General features: G+C 42.1%; 1 protein-coding gene across 1 annotated transcript in view; it reads right to left on the reverse strand.

The window, feature by feature from the left end:
* Positions 1-3124: 3124 nt before the first annotated feature.
* The window catches only part of frmpd4 (FERM and PDZ domain containing 4), a 30905-nt gene continuing 16980 nt past the window's right edge, over positions 3125-17049 (reverse strand). The window contains 17 exon segments of the mRNA XM_034694016.1: positions 3125-3774; positions 7338-7700; positions 7702-7758; positions 7760-7832; positions 7834-7858; positions 8346-9268; positions 9360-9538; positions 9700-9882; positions 10004-10093; positions 10302-10428; positions 10719-10746; positions 10749-10854; positions 11034-11153; positions 11771-11902; positions 12130-12237; positions 14424-14528; positions 15495-15540. Coding sequence (XP_034549907.1) covers positions 3253-3774; positions 7338-7700; positions 7702-7758; positions 7760-7832; positions 7834-7858; positions 8346-9268; positions 9360-9538; positions 9700-9882; positions 10004-10093; positions 10302-10428; positions 10719-10746; positions 10749-10854; positions 11034-11153; positions 11771-11902; positions 12130-12237; positions 14424-14528; positions 15495-15540 — 3187 coding nt within the window. The 3' untranslated portion in view covers positions 3125-3252.

Below are 17049 nucleotides of genomic sequence, written 5' to 3' on the forward strand. Positions count from 1 at the left end.
TGGGAATCAAATGATCTAGGTCAGGGGTTCCCAAACTTTTCAACCCCTGACCCCCAGAACAGCAGTGCCGGAGACCAGCGACCCATACTGTCCCCTGAGGAGTTGAAATGTTCCTCACTGCTGTGGGAATACACTAGGCAAAACCAAAAATTGACAAAATAGAACAAAATAAAAGATACTTAATTTTGCTGGTCAGTAAAAAAAAAATACTACTACTTATACCAACTACCTTTGTGCACAAATTGCTGTGTTCCCTGTGCTGCTATAAATTAACCTGCTGTCGTTTATCTGGCTTATGGCCCTTTTCCACCGGCCCATCTTAGCCCTACTCTACTCGACTTGACTTGACTCTACTCGGTTTGTGTTGTGTTTCCACGGGCGCTTTTTCGTACCTGCTCTGCTCTGGTTCCAAGCGAGCTGAGCCGATACTAAAGGGTGACGTCGACGGACTGCCGGCCACTGATTGGTCAGAGAATGTCGTCACCAAAGAGTCATGAGCGCGACGCCCAATACAGGAATCCAACCCGCCATTTTAAAAAAACAACATCAGTATTTTTGTGCTCTCTTGTGTTTTCCTCTCTCTCACCCGGCCTGCGACAAAAAAGCCACAGACCGAGCAGCAAGAACAGCTGCCTCCATGTCCTCCATTGTTTCTGATTGTTGTGTTGCGTTCAAAATGACGTGAACGCAGTTTCGCGCAGCAGTGTTTATGACGACCCCGCCCACTGTGAGTCGGTACTCATACTGGTGGAAAAGAAACCCAAAATGAGTCGAGTCGAGTATGGCTGGAACTGTGTAGTGGAAAAGGGCCACAAGTCACCTCAGAGGGCTTGAGGCAACAAAGAAAAATGGAAAACAGATAAAACATTTTTATTTTTGATCAAAATGTGACCACTATTTTGCTTATATCTTTATAATGATGGATTAAAATATGCAATTTTAAATCATTTTGGAGGGCCATTTTTGCAACCCCCCTATGACTGTTTTCCACGACCCACCAGGGGTATCCAGCCCCAAATTTGGGAACCACTGATCTAAGTTACCAATGGTGGCTCTTGAAGGCTAATCATATGTGCAGTTATTGGATCCAACACAATGTTCGTTGGCCTGTGAGCTGCAGCCAGCCAGGCCAGCCATTTAGGTACTACTGGTAAAAGTTTGTTGCTTTTAGAGTTGTCAAGGCGTCTTCATTGCAGACTATCTATTTGAGACCCGATCTGCTTCAGTGGTGACTCAGTTGCCATTGATGGTAAATGCAACTAGCTTTGGTCTTGTTGAGTGATCCCATCTTTCTTATCAGGTTCGTTTCTGTTTGTCATCCAGTTGCATTGCCTTTATTTCCCACAGGACGGGGCCGAGGGTCATAATCACAGAACATGCGTGCATTAATCCCTTGTCCAAAAAATGTGTGGTGTTAAAAGGAATTTGCATTAAGGAGTTGTCGTGTTAACGTTGACAGCCTTGCTTTAGAGCTGATGAATATTCATACACACAATCTGTCTGGACAGTGTGTGTGCATTTTGGCCTCTCAGTGAATGTCCTTAGCCAGTAATCAACACTGTTGTTTTAGTTAGAGCATCTACCTTGTCAGTGGTATTTAAACCATAAAAGATCAAGGACAGGAAAATCTTTTAGACATGATTCAGGGAAGGCGACTACTTTGGTCCATACTAAAATATCTCAACAATTGTAGAATAGATTGGAATGCAATCTGTCACCAACATTTATGCCACCTTTATGATAAAATGTAATCATGTCTGTGATTTTCCATCCACTGCCATCATCAGGTTACAGAACAAATTTGTCCAATACTTTGGTTCAGGACTAAAATCCCTGCAAATCAGCCTTAGCTGTACTTTCAATCAATCAATCTTTATTTGTACAGCGCCAAATCACAACAAACGATATCTCAAGATGCTTTTACGAACATAGCAGGTCTAGATCATACTCTATGTTATATTATAAACAAAGACCCAACATCAAGACAGGATATGATCCAGTCCCCTCTTACTGACAGGACTCGATCTTATCTCATCTTAATCTGCCATGAGCATTGCACCTCGCAGTATTTAGCTAGTTAGAGCGGCAAGGAAAAACTTCCTTTTAACAGGCAGAAACCTCGAGCAGAACCAGACTCATGTTAGACAACCATCTGCCTTGACCGAGTTTGGGTTGTTCTCTGCAAGTTACCAATGTAAGCGTGCCACCAACCTAAATATGGTTGATATAGCAGAAAAGACGACTTTGTTACTGACTGTGAGCTTTCTGTATGAGCACTCAGCCTCACAGAGATGCTAGCTTAGCTGTAGACTCTCAGATCCACAAGCCTCTATGCAGCATGTGCTCTACTCCTCTCACACGTCCCCATGTAAACACTCCAGTTCCTAAGTGAAATGGGTCCTCATCATCATTTAATGCAGAATGCATTACCTCCACTCGGGCTTGAGTAAATTGTAATATGATGAATTTTTTAAACATAGTTATAAAACTAAACAAGGGTCAAGCAATGTTTCTGCATGAATAATGCAATTTCGGCAGCAAACTTTAAAAAAAAGTTAACAGTGCAGCTCTGTTTCTGGTTTAATGATTCAGAGGTCAACTGAAAAGCTAATCAGGAATAATGAATTTGTATGAACCACTGCACAATTTAATAAAATTCATGGTATTGTGTGAGAGGATAGTGATAAACAGATAAACACGTGTTTATTAAAACAGTCAGACAGAAGTTATTTGAGAAAAGACTTGCTGAAAAGTTTTAATGATTTAATGATGTTGACAAAAATAACAGGACTCAGTGTTCATGTGTAAAGTATTCATTAAATCAAGGTGAAGTCAGCAAATTAAAAGGTCATATTGGATCATCTTTTTGTATGTGCAATGATTTGTCAAGAGCTGAATATAGTGTATGCATTTCTTCAACATAAAGTATTTTTACAATATAAACAAGTGTCTTTTAAGAGTCTGATAATCTAAATGTTAAATCCCTACGATAACCAATTGATCTTTAAAATAATCCCTTTGATATACTAGATAATATACTTGAGAGGAGTGATTTATTCTTCTTCATAAAGGCCTTAATATAATCTATTTAAAACTTTACTGATTCATATAATTTTATTTAACTTTACATAATAAAATACTGTATACACAAGGCAAGTTTTCTTTTTCACAGCAGTTGACATTGGTTTTTTAAAACCCATGTCTCTTATGTATGGCTTTCAAATCAAGAATCTTGACAAAAAAACAACAGTTTTACTTTTCAAACAGTGTCTGCAGTGAGTGAGTTAGAGTGTTAATAATAGTAGACATGGTGGCAGAGTGATGTGTCAATGCATTCACACTTTGGTCACCGGGGGAGCCTCCTGAAGCCATCTCAGCAGCTTTCAGCAGACACACGTAGTTCATGACAACCTCGTCCACCTTGGTCACCACCTCACGCCGCTCCCTCTCGCTGCTCAGGCCTTCAACCAGCGACATGCAGGCTTGCGTCAAGCAGCAGAGCGTGTGAAAACTGTGCGTCAGAGTGAGCAGTAGCTCCTCTGGGCTGCTGTACTCCACGGCCATCTGAGCGCAAGCGCTGCCCAACACTTTGGCCTGCATCAAGAGCAGCTGGGAGTGTGTATCCATGTCAGCCTCAGTGACTTCCAGCTTCTCACCTCTGGAAAAATGACCGGGGCTGGAACGCAAAACGCTAACCATATCTAAGGCATCCTTTCTTGCAAGTGCAAACCCTGTGTGAAGGCTGTAGGTTTTCCCCTTCATTGATTTACCAATCTAGCCTTGATTTAAGGCTTGTGTCAGTCATAGCTAAAGCTGCACTTCTCTGCTCAGCTTTCAAGACTGCATTCCTCTTTACGATTGAAAGAAACAGAGCTAACAGAGAACAGAGCATGTGAGGGCTTTTCTCTGTCTCCATCATGGCCTTCTGTGTTTGACTTCCTCCTCAGGAAGCAGTGACTGAACGGTCCACGACACCTCCACGTACCTGCATCCAACCTTGTTGTTGTAGACTTGGGAAGCGACAGAGAGGCTCCTCTTGTCAGCCTTCTACCAGATGGATTCAACGCGACTGAACCCTGGGACAAGCTCTTGGGCAAGGTTTTGAAGAAAATATCCTCTGTTACTTTTGGGGGATCTTGAGATTGGGCCACTCTGACCACCATTCTTTCCTGTAAGTGAGGTTTTTGTCTTCTCGAACAGAGCCTCGAAGTTCCTGGAACCCGGCATTATGGGTGCTCAAGCTTCTCCTGAGTGTCCGAACCTTGCGTGGCTTCCTGAGGCTTCCTGTTGTAGAATCGCATGAAGATCCGCTTATGGGGAAAGCCACAATGTGTGGGTCGGCTCTGGGATGGCCTGTGTTAGCCTGCTGGGCTCTGTGCTACTTCTTAAAGATGATGGTGACGTAGTTGTGGTGGTGGTTCTGGTCTCATAGAGAGCTAAAGATGACTGTTCTCCAACCTTCTTCAGCTGTGTGCAAGCTACACTAGGGGTAGTAGGAAAACAAAGAGAACTGTTAAGCATCTCTCTTAAAACACACTAATATTAAGAAAAACAAGTTATGTTAGCTTTTCTAAGTACATTTTCCAATAAAATAATAATGTTTGACATCATTTTGAGAGCCCTCCATTTCATTCTGGGACTCCTAGAGGACCCAAAATGTTTCTGTCTCAGTACTTTATCATCATGCAGATAATTGTGGATACTGTTTGCCATGGTTTTTATATCTATATTCAAGATATCCTTTTGCCACATAAAGCAGCAAACTCTCGGCAGACAGAGGAAGCCAATTCAAAAGTGCCAAAATTAGCTGTTTCTTCTCCATTAGCCACTTGACGCTTATTCTAGAAGCAAGCCAGTTCACTTTCAGCTCCCTATTTCAGTGCCCAGCTCTTCAGTAGAATTAACATCTTAACACACTGGATAATATTTTTTGACCTCGTTACAAAAATTTAATTTCATGAGATCTGAAAGGGGGATTGGGGTAGCTGTTTTGGTCTTCCCACTTTGTAATGTCCAGTACTCACTCTTCCATTCTAAGATGTGTGGGGTTGAACAACCAGGTTACTAACTACTGTAAGCTTTTCCTGTATATTTAACCAGCCAATGAACTAGCCATGAGCAGATAGTTTACTGTATTTAACCGCCATTGGGGTGCTATTGGCCTAGCAATTTTAGCATCGTGCACCCCATGTACAGAGAATAGTCCTCGTCTTAGCGGTGGGCAGGTTTGACTCCTAGTCTCAACCATTTGCTGCATATCTTCCCCCACTCTCTCCACATTTCCTGTCTCTCTTCAGCTGTCCTATCCAATAAAAGGGAAAATGCCCTAAATATGACGTTAATCGAATAGCATTTCCTTACCTACTCTCAAGATTCACCCTCTCACTCCAATATGGTCACTTCCAGCTTTAAAGCTAGGGTTGGTAGTCACGGAAAACTATCATGAATTTGAATGTAGCATGTCCCTCAGGACTCCGTCTAACCCCCCCCCCTCCAAAACAACGCAGCCACTGACATGCACGAGCGCCGCAGCTTTGAGACCACATGATCGTGACTTATTCAAAACCGGTCCTCAGCACATCGTTTGTGGTTTTGCACTACGTCAACTCATGTCTTACTCAGTGGTAAGAAAACACCAAAACCTTAACATAGTGAAAGTTAAAAACACCATCAAACATGAAATGTACGCGCAGGAGGCTGGCAGAACAGCAGGAGGGGATTTGATTGGTTTCGTAATTTGGATCCTGATGGCAGGGATTGGTTGGTATTTTCCCAGTTTACTCCGGCTGTAGATAGCGGCTTTTTTCACTATTTCTTAAGAACACATTATAAATTGATTGCCATCGGGACATAAAGATCATTTTAACCAGTATAACAAAAAGTGTATCTAAATCTGACTACCAACCCCAGCTTTAAGGGCCTTCATGGGAAACAGCCATAATGATGCATCCGGCTTCGAAAACTGTACCCTAATCAATGTCAATTATACTAGATGACATTACAGATTTCTTTTAAAGATATAGTTTCAGACATTTATGCCTCATTTGGAGAGGATAGGACAGCAGATAAGCAGGACACTGGGAGAGAGTGGGGAGTAACATATGGGAAAGGATTGGAAGTGAATCCAGGCTGCCTATGTGTAGGACCATAGCCTGAGCCTCTGTACATGGGGCACACAACTTAACCATTCGGCTAAACCTGAGTCCCCAATGCCTACTTCTTATGTACACCTCTTAAGACTACTTAGAATAGAATATAATAGAACATATATCTATTGTCATTGTACATTGTACAACGAAATTGAAATCCAAATGTTTCATCTTGAGTCTGGTTCTACTTGATGTTTCTGCCTGTTAAAAGGAAGTTTGTCCTTGCTACTGTAACTTGCTATTATGCTGCAAAGTGCTCTGCTCATAGGGGATTAAGATAAGGGTAAGACTGAGTGTTGTCTGTAAAATGGGACTGAGAAACAGAAATCTGAGACAGATATTTTCAATAAAAGCACTTTGAGCAAATCTTTCTGCATACAGCTGAGGAAAATGTTTTGTCGGTGTCTTGTAGGCCGTGAATGAGTGAAATAACTCTCTTTGATTTCTTTATGCACTAACACAGACAGACAAAGAGTGAAAGCACCCTCCTGTTTAGTTTACCTGTGGTTTCTTTTATCTTGGGCAGTCTGTGACTTCCTTCCCCGGCCACACGTACTCCTGGCTCAGCACTGGTGGCTGCATGGATCTTCCTCAGCAGGTGGGGTCTATGGGATGGCCCACCTTCCCCTGACCTGGGGGCCATAAGCTCTCTCCTCAGCGGTTACGTAACCTCAGGTCCCTTGAGCGTTGACTCTGACAGAACATGCATATTGTCGGTGGCACAAAGGGGAGAATCCATGGGAGTGACGCAGCTGCTGCTGCCTGTGCTACAACCGGCATCTATAGAGGAACACTGTGAGCTTTGGAGAGAATGAACGCCTTCACTCTGAATCGATGACATGCGCTGTGCTCAAGTGGTATTCGTAGCAAACGCGTGACATCTTGCTCCTGCGGTTGAGTCTTAATCTGCTGCTGCTCGTTCTCTTGTGAAGCAGCGTCTCCTTCTGCAGGCCCTCTGGATGGGGAGCGAACGTGTGCATCTAACTGTTGGCCTCGTTCATCCGAGTCTTGTTTCTCTCCTTTTACTGTCAACCTTTCTGCGTGGGAAGCCTGTGAGTCATTCACACAATCTGGAGACAGACTCTCTGCCATTTTGTTTCCAGGCGCTCTCTGCTGCCATTTTTGATGCCTATCTTTAAAGTGAGTTCGCCCCAGATCAAGTTGATTCATGTAATAGGAATCTCTCACAGTGAAAGCGTTATACCTCCCGACAAGGTGAGGGAGCTCCTCTTTGGCTATGTCCTGAGGAGTCCCGTGAGCTCTATCAGAGGATTCACAGGTTTCTCCTTGGCTTCTGCTCTCTGCCTCCCTCTGTTTCCCTCTCTGCCTGCTCATTACTGAGCCCATGTGCATTTTGGTGAAGTATTCACTGACTGATTTTATCTCCATCGTCTCTGGCTCCATCTCACCGCCGTCTGAGTGAAAGATCTGAGAGGAGGCGACGGCAGTTGATTTGGCCTCCTCCTCCGGATGATCCTGGGGGTTGTACTGCATAGCTCCCACACTTCCACCAGCAGCTGCAGTGCCCTCTCTCTTCTCATCGTTCATTGGCATGGTATCCCTCTGTCATGGCCACATGCAGCCTCAGGTGGTTGTCTGAGTGTCTCTGAGGCGGTGGCCAGCTCGGAGCTCTCTGTCATCTCCGAGGAATTTGTCTCGTTGCCAGAATCTGAGGAGTCAGTGACTAAATGCTCGTGATATTTCTACACCTGTGTACCACAGAGAGACAAACACTCATTAATGACATTTACGGCACATGAAATTGTAAAAGATTGAACATTAAAATAGTTATTAGGAGAGATGAATGATGACTTCTACATTACACCACCAGTTGACGGATGAAATTAAAAATGATGTTGTTGTTTTTTAATACAAAATAAGATATTATTTAAAATTAGTGTCATAAATGGCTTTTTTGTTTTCAGCTTCCTATAAAATCAACAAACATCCAACATAATGCAGTCTGCATAGGAGAAAACAAAGGAAATGAAGCACAAAACAACAAATCTTGAAAATGAAAATAATGAAGAACACAACGGTTTAAATGCAAAAAAATGAAGGAATACACACACGAATGGAAACATAGAATAAAATGGGTTTTATTGAAAAATGAAAATAAACAACAACAAATCAAAAATGAATGGCTGGAACATGTGTGGTGTTAATGGATAAACGTTACAATTGTGTAAGGAGAACCTGTGCTACTCTCCGACTGCGCCGGACTCTGTTCCTCAGATGCAGCCAGCGCCTCGAGGGCCTGTAAGGTGGACACCACTGCATCGTTCAGAGGCTCCCCGTGGCCCTCTGCTCTGTGGGTGGGCACTGAATCAATAAGAGACACTGGGATATCATTGCGGGCCCCCTTGGCCCTGGACCCGGCCCCTTGCTGCTCCTCCTCGTCTGAGCTGTCCCTGAAACCGGGAGGAGGAGCAGCGATGGCCAGGTTAAGAGAGTGCAGTAGTACGTCATTGTCCTCCTCATCGTTCCCCTCCGGCGGGGGAGGGAGGGAGGTCAAGTCAATGATGTCATCGCTGGACCCTGAGAGTGAGAGTAACATGGGCTTGTCAATGTCACTCATCACCAAGTCCTCTTCGCAGCTGATGTCATCCTCGTCCTCTGCGTCATCTGTCGTCTCAGCATAGCAGATGTCGTGCAGCAGTGGCTCCTCGATGCATTCAGTGGTACCAAAGATTTTGGTGGAGTAGGGGTACCCTTCCCCCTCTTCTATGGCATCCATCATCTTATAGTCCTCCTCGAGTCGCCTGTACATGGGGCTGTGATTGTCTAGAATCTCTGGGCTCTCATCCATCAGTCTCTGGTAGCCCAGATTTTGGGGGTTTACGCTGTCCAAGGGGGGATCTCCAAATATGAAGGAGACCTTTGCACCCCTGGAGGAGTCTTGGGGTTTGGGTCTTGGGATATTGAGGTAAGTTTGGGAGCAGGGGATTCTGCAGCACTCCGCTCTTTCTGCCATGTGCATTGAATGGGTCTGGTGGATCTCGGTTACATAAACCGGTTGGATTTCACAACCTCCCGTGGTCGAGGTATTCAAACTCTTGGTCGGAATAATCTTGGCTGCACCTCATGTTGTTCCTGTCTTCAGATACTTTATGTGTGTGCTGTATGTACACTCTATGGCCTGGTAGTTCTGCTTTATTCTCGCTGCATGGCCTGCAAAAAGGAAACAGAAATGAACATGTCTATTTTAACACTAAACACATTCTGATGAGTCATCTTGTGATGGTATCAGATGTGCCTGTCTTCATACCGTCTGTGTTTTTGGCCACATTGAAGATGGAGCGCCGAGAGTCCACCAGTAATCTGTAGTAGCCAGCAGTCAAACAGGCCAGATTCATTGCATCAACGGACTCCATTAAGAGAGTGATGGGCTGTGAAAGAGGAAGATAAGAAGACAATGAGGACAAAACAAATGGGAAAAGGGAACTCTAGAAAGAGGCAATTATGACTGCTGAACAGACCTTCTGCTGTTATAAAGCAATAGAAAAGAAGCACGTTATTTTACTGTCAATAAAGTGAAGTGATTGTTAACCTTTACATCCAGGACGTGTAGTTCCACTCTAACCCTGTTCTCATCCTCTGTGTACATCTCTATTCGGTTGACGTGACTGAAATCGGCCAGAAGCGCCACCAGGTTGGTTTTGGTGTTAATCACATGGCTGATACCATATTTGGGCCCCACCAGCAACGTAACCTCTGTGTGCTTCTCGCCTTGCTGTAAAAAGGAAGAGAAAGTTTGAAAAAAAAGCCATCACTTCCTGCATGCTACCAAGAATATTTTTTTTTAGTTGACACACTTGATACTTCTTAAATGACAGCAGGACGGTTTCACTCACAACAAGTGTGGATTTAAACACCCGTCCTCCATACAGCCTCAGATCACTGAGATACTTCAGATAATGGACCTTTGCTTGCAGGGCAGTCAGCTGGAATAGGACAAATAAAGAGACACAGAATGTGAAGTAAACTCAACTCTTCTCTGCTGAATATAACCTTCAACTGAGATGCAGCACTATCTGCGTAGCCAGCTCAATTATTTGAAATTCAAAACCACTAGGTGGTAGTCTAGAGTCTTTTCATGTGTATGGCCAGGCAGATAGAGAGAGATGGAGAGCCAAGAGAAAGAGACACTACCTTTTTACCAGGCGGCACCAGGTTCTGGTTGGTTTTGAGGATGTGAGTGAGGGCTTTTTTGATGTTCTTCTCTTTCATGCTAGACAACACAGCAGGAGGCAGGAACAACGCCAGACCCCACTCCTTCCTGCAGACGTAAAATCATAAAGGTTAGAGAGGGTCATTTGATCACGAAGAAAAACAGTCCAGTCATCGCTCTTGAGCAGTGACGTATTTACTTCACCCAGAGGTGCTGCATTGATTAACTGACATGTTACACTAAGAATCTTTAACTAACCAGCAGGGATGCATCATCTGGCTCTGTAGTAGAACACAAGTGAACTCATTGTTGTTTTATTGTCTAACAGCATGATGTCCACGATAGTTGGAAGAAGTCATTGGAAACAAAAAACACAGTCTGAATTTCAATCTACTTACTCAATATACTTGAGGGAAACTTTCTGGAGTGCTTGGTATTGATGGTTAGAATATACATTTGCAGGGCAGCCAGATGAAGTGCCGTGTCGTATTTCAGCTCTGACCCGAATCTCTCCAGCACCACATCATTACAGCTCTAGAGGAGCCGGGAGAGGGAGAGGACAGGAGGAGGTTACACTTCAGTTACTCTTCTTATCATTAAACTCAAGACAGCTTCACACCTACAGCAACCACATGTTAGCTACCACTGGTGTTACACAGAAAAAAAGTCTGCTTCTGAGGTGTTCTCAGATTAACATGTTGCTGAAATTTCACCTGAACATAAAGGTACTCAAAAGCCACCGCGTCTCTCCTTAGCAGCTCCACAGGATCCTTTGGGACAAAAGTGATGCGAAAAAAGCATTTCATCTTGTGCGACCCTGGCCTCTGTGTCACCTAGAGCACAAGTTGGATGAGAAGGAGGATCCCATTAGTCGAGCAATCTGCTTACTCATTTTTCAAGATTACTCATTTTTAGACAAATAGGAACAGTGCTTCACATGTCACATTCAATATTACAGACAAACCATAGAGTCTGCTATGGAATGTCACTTTGACAGTGAAGCTAGAGGTAGTTTGGGAAATAAGCTCATGTGTCTTCTTTAGCCAGGAGAATGTTGGAAATACAGATTATAGCTGTTTCTCTAAGGCATAAAAAAGAATCCTTCAACAAGTACCTGTAAAATCAATTTATATGTTTCATTTTTTTTTATTAATCCCTGCAAAATACGGAGAGTAAAATCAAGTGTAGTGATCTTGAAGGATTATTTTTGACATGTATCGATCTTTTCTCACTCTTGGCAAGAGTGGATAAGTATAGATCCCAAAATGTCAAACTAGGCCTTAACATTTCTCATGTAGGATGAATACAAAAATAATTGACTGTATCCTGAAGACAAAGCTGGTACTTTTACTCTGTTTAACCATCATACCTTAATACTTTTATTACTATACTGTACAGATCATCTAAATGCCTGTCCTCTGTCAAGTAGCAGCCAAAAGCTCTGTCTCACCTGAGTTAGCATCTCCTGCTCATGCAGGAGCATGAGTTTGCTGGCAGATCCCTCCGCTCTGTGTTCCAGCATCAGAGAGAAGTGCTCGATGCTTTTAATAGATAGCTTTTCTTGCAGGGTCAAGATGACATCCTTCCACAAAGACAAAGTCATAGTTAATACAACATGGGAAATGTGCAGATGCAGCATTCTGCTCACACCCAGCTCAGTGCTACAAGTGTGAAAAGTTTTCACAGCTGCATCGCAACAGAGATGTGGCAATTACTTAAGTGTAAACAGAATTACCAAAATGTAAGACTTTTTAAAATTCAGGTATAGGACCACTGTGAAGAGATGAGTTGGCACTTTTGTGTTCATACCTTAATGGATGTGTTGCAGTCAAATTTAAATGATTTAGTCTGCCCATTCTCCAGGTACACCTTTAGCACATTTGGCATAAAAAGAAGGGAGTTGTCCTTCACCGTTTCCTTTAGAATGAAACAAGAATCATGTTATTGAATAAACAAACACCTGTTCTTTGTAAAATATACTATTTATTTTATACTGTAGAAACAGTTCATGAAAGCGTGGCTTACATATTGTTGTATAGGATGACTCATACCACTTTTTTTTTTGCTATGATTATTTAGCTAGGTGTCAGTTAGCATAGCCTAGCATATAGAAATGTAGCAGGGAGGTTAATATATTGTGTTATAGAAAGACTCACATCAGTTTCTTTCTTTCGTTGCTATGATTATTTAGCTAGGTGTCAGCTAGCTTAGCCTAGCATAGAGAAATGTAGCAGGGGGAACAGCTAGCCGGGCTGTGTAGGTTACAAACTTTGCCTACCAGCACCTCTACAGCTCCCTAATTGCCATGTTTTATCTCACAGTAACATAAGGCTGTGTTCTGAACCACATACTAACTGACTTTTGACTACAAACTCAAACTGTGCGTACTGTATACTGACTACTAACTTGATGGTTACACTCAACAGCATAGTAATGCACGTCTTCCACATCATGTGACTTAACCCTTAAAGACCTAGACCATTTTTGGGGGTGCCAGACTCTCCTGTATTTATTTTGTTTTTCTAACCTACTGAAGCACTCAGCATCAAGTGCCATACATCATTTTAATCAGGAGAACCTTATCTTTCACTGTGCTGCATTTAAAGCAACAGTTTTACATTTGTTTTGTCTGAAAGTTGATGAAAATACAGAAGTTTAAAAAGTCAAGGCAAGTTACAGTCATTTATTGTAGTATTTTCTAAGGTGGGTTTTTTTTGTGGAAAAAGCAGGTGTATTCTCAAACTTAAATTTCTGGTTCAAGCAATGATGACTAAGCTAGCATGCCTGTTGGGGTGTGTATATATAATACAACAAAAATATGCAAATGTGCATTACTTATATAGCTATACAGCTAGCTCTGCTATCATAGCGCATTTTGGGGCAGCTGAGGATGACTTCAGAGCTCCCGTCTCATGCTTACCAATTTTGACAATTTAGCCTACACCCCAAAATTTCTTGTGTATGCAAAATGTATGTATGTAGAAAGTTAGTTAGGCTACAGAACAGAAAGTTGACCTAGCTAGCAAATAATTTGGTCACCTGCCAGCCCTATGAAACCACAGCTTTTACAGCATGGTTGTTGTATAGATAAACTCAATTGCCTCCAAAACAACCCGTTTTAAAAACAGCTTTATTCCCCTTGCAATCAACTTTATTAACTCTGAACTCTAAACACCAAGGATTAGGCATGGCTCTTGTATTTGTGTATTTTGAAATGTTATGTCTACATGTACAATTATGTTTCTATGTCTACTGTTAAATGTAATGTTGGAACCTGCATCGGTACTGATAACAAATTCCACCAGCTTGGCTGTGTGGTCATTAAAAGAATCAATCAATCAAAAGAAAAATATAAAACATTTACATGAGTTAGCATTAAAAAAGCTCGTAGGTAGATTATATTAGAGTATTTGCGCAGTTGGGGAGTTTTTTCATGCTTCTGTCCCTCATGCTAGCTGGCAGAAGCTTGGAATTGAACATGGGAAGAAACTCAATAAGGTTTGAATGGATACTCTCATTTAATTCTCGTTAAAAAAAGCTAGCTAGTTTGTTTTTCCAACATTAGCTAGTTAATTTCTCCAACATTATGACAAAGCTAGCTAGTTTGGTATTTCATGACAACTTTTTTTAAATAAAGGAGTCCTATCATGATTCCCTTTGAGCCAAAAAAGCAGTGAAAAAAAAAGCAGTGAAAGCTTGTCCTCAGTAATAATCGTCTCATTCTGCGGTCTCTATGAAGCTTCCCTTTTTTGGTTATAGTGCACAGCTGCCTGAAAGTCCCTTTTCTTTGTGATTGCTCTCTTAAAAAAAGCCTCTTCTCTGTGTGACACATCCGACAAATCAGGGAAGCTCTCTGTGAGAGAGTCCCCCATTTTCTGTCATTCATACCCACACTCTATTACATCTTGGTGATGTTAGAAAAGAAATGAGAGGAGGAGGTGCCTTGCCTGCTCGTTCGTGTCATCATTCTACAGCTGGTGATTTCCGAGCTCAAATTTTTTCATTATGCTCTCTGTCCGCTTTTAGAGTTCAAGCCTGCTGCTGTCATCCCTTGATCATAGCCTTGATGTGTGCAGAATGTATCGCTGTTGAGTGTGACTTACGGGAACCTGGCCATTGATGATGACCTCTTCGGCGAAGCGGACTTTAACAGGATTAGTCTTTAACTTGGCCTTTTTGGCTGCGCTTATGAATGCTGATTTTGGTGACTTTCGGAGGGAAAGAAGAAGACAAAAAAACAGACATTTAAAGGACAGTCAGTTCCTCAGGAAAGGGTTGTGTATTTCTTTTTCAGCTGCACACAATTCAAGGACATGTTCCCTTCTTGAAAAAATGACAACCGCACATTTCCCCACTCAGCGCTGATACAATTAAGGTGGCTCTGTGCAAGGGCATAGGAAAGGGAGCACACCATCACTGCTGCTGCTGCTGCTGCTGTGACAGTGAGGCATCGGTAAACAGGGGAAATTACAGGCTGCTTCCTAAGAGCTACTTATTCCTCCGAGTGTTGTGGAATACAACACCATTAATTTCTGGAAATCAAACCCACATTCAGTTTGTCTTTTTAAAAAGGCTAAACGATGATACTGAATAAAATGATTAATTGAAATGCTTCATGAATAGTTGTAATTAAACATCAAGTCTTCAAGCATTTGAAATGTTGCATGATGTAGACACTTCAATTACCGCCTCTTTGTACGGACAATTATCAGATTTCATAACCATGTGGCTCAAGACACAGCGTGTGTGTCTGTGTCGCCGTCCGTGAGAACTCACAGATGATTCAGTTTGTATGAGGGAGAGAATTCAAACATAATTATTTTTTAGCTTCATTATTATATAAAGTGTGAACAAAGGCAAACATAGGCTCCTGGCACTTTGCATTCATCACCATCTGATGCGCCATGACTCTAAATGTCGATGGCTGGTTCATGCGAGGTCCGGCAAGCTCTGACGCCACAACATGAGACGACTTGGAAGGACTGCAGCATGAACTCCCTCTGAGTTATGGGGACTAACACTCGGCTAAGGCATTACTGATACAGTGCCAGTACAAACATATGGCATGATTAATGACTTGCTTTCGTGGAGTCAACAAAATAATCCCCCTGCAAACACTCAAGCATCCTGTTGGAATGCACTCCGACTCATTCATAGAGGATGGGGAGACTTACTGGGTATGGCTGAACAACAGTCAACAGTATGGACTCTTTGCAGCTCCTGTAAGACATAAAAAAAGATGTTTCATGATGGATTTATTTCTGATGAAAGATAAAAAATAAAATATTGTGGTTAGATTTTGATGTTTGGGTATGTTGGACTGCAGCAGGACGAGCATGGTGCAGACACTGAGACCAGTCGAGGCTGCAGGAGCACTTTCCCCTGTGCTAATGAATGCTTACAGACTGCAGCACAGGTCATACGAGGACCAGATCACAGCCAGTCACTCAGCTCTGTCACTGATATTAATCTAATGTGACACATGAAGAAGCATCAAAAGCAGCATACAGATAAATCAGAGAGAATGGAGCCGGTTATTACAGTTTGTAAATGAGAGGAAAGGGTTTAATACCAGTTTAAAATAAAATAAAAACAACAATTTAATACTGTGATGGACCCAATCCAGTGAGTTCTTATTCTGCATAGAATATTGGTTAAATATTACGAATCTAATATTAAACTTTAAGACAAGAAAGTTTGATGAAAGTTTCCATGTTTTATCGCTTTATCAGACTATGGTGATCAAATTTGGCTTTTAAATACTTGTATTTTATTTCATGTTTGCTTACTTTCTCCTTGTTTTTAATAATTGTTATCATGTTTTTTAATAATTGTTTTATTTTTAAGTTTTTTTTGTAGCAATTTTGCCTTTATTAGATAGGACAAATGAAGAGAGACATAAAATGTGGCGAGGGTGAGAGGGAGGGGGAAGGCATGCAGCTAATAGTCATGGCTGGGAGTCGAACCATTCACCCCTGCGATGACAACTTCAGCCTCTGTACATGGGGCACGCAGCCAAAGCGCTAGCACAGCATTGCCCCATTGTCATTGCTTACTTTGCCTTAAAGTTGAAACTCCCAGCTTCGGCTTAATAATATACAAGCCTCAAGTAGACAAGTTGTTTTGACATCTTGACTTTTCTCATTATCTCTGGATAACAATGCTAGTTTCCTCATTATAATGGATTCATTTATGTTTTTATTTGGGGATTAAAAAAAAGCTTGTTTTTTGTGATAATGGGATTGTTTTCACTTTGGTTTCTAGAGAGCCTAACAATGGTGGGTGCAATGTTAGAAATGCTGACTCAACCTAGGTTTTGGTCGGTCTAGAAACAGGCAAAGAGGTGGAACTGAGGCAGGCTTTTGGCTTTATGGAAAAAAAGCTACTGCATCCACCTGTCAGCTCACCTATGTCCTTAGTTATGCAAATGTATCTTGTGTTATCTATGGCCTAAAATTATCTTAATGGATGCGTTAGAGTAAAATATCCATACACTATGCAGAAGTGCTAAAAACTGTACTTCATCGAGCGTCCGCTTGAGGCTGGCTGCAGAAACACCAGAAACCACATACACACCCGTTAAAAAAAGAGGATCTTTGCAGCATTAATAAACATGTTTACAGCCTGGTTCAAAAAACGGTTTAGGTCTGAGTGGCTAATTTCTCTATTAGCACACACTGTACAAGGGCTGTATTTTTTCATAACTCATAGGGATAACAGAAGGACATG

This window comes from Notolabrus celidotus, chromosome 10 (genome assembly GCF_009762535.1).
Source record: "Notolabrus celidotus isolate fNotCel1 chromosome 10, fNotCel1.pri, whole genome shotgun sequence".
Taxonomy (NCBI): domain Eukaryota; kingdom Metazoa; phylum Chordata; class Actinopteri; order Labriformes; family Labridae; genus Notolabrus; species Notolabrus celidotus.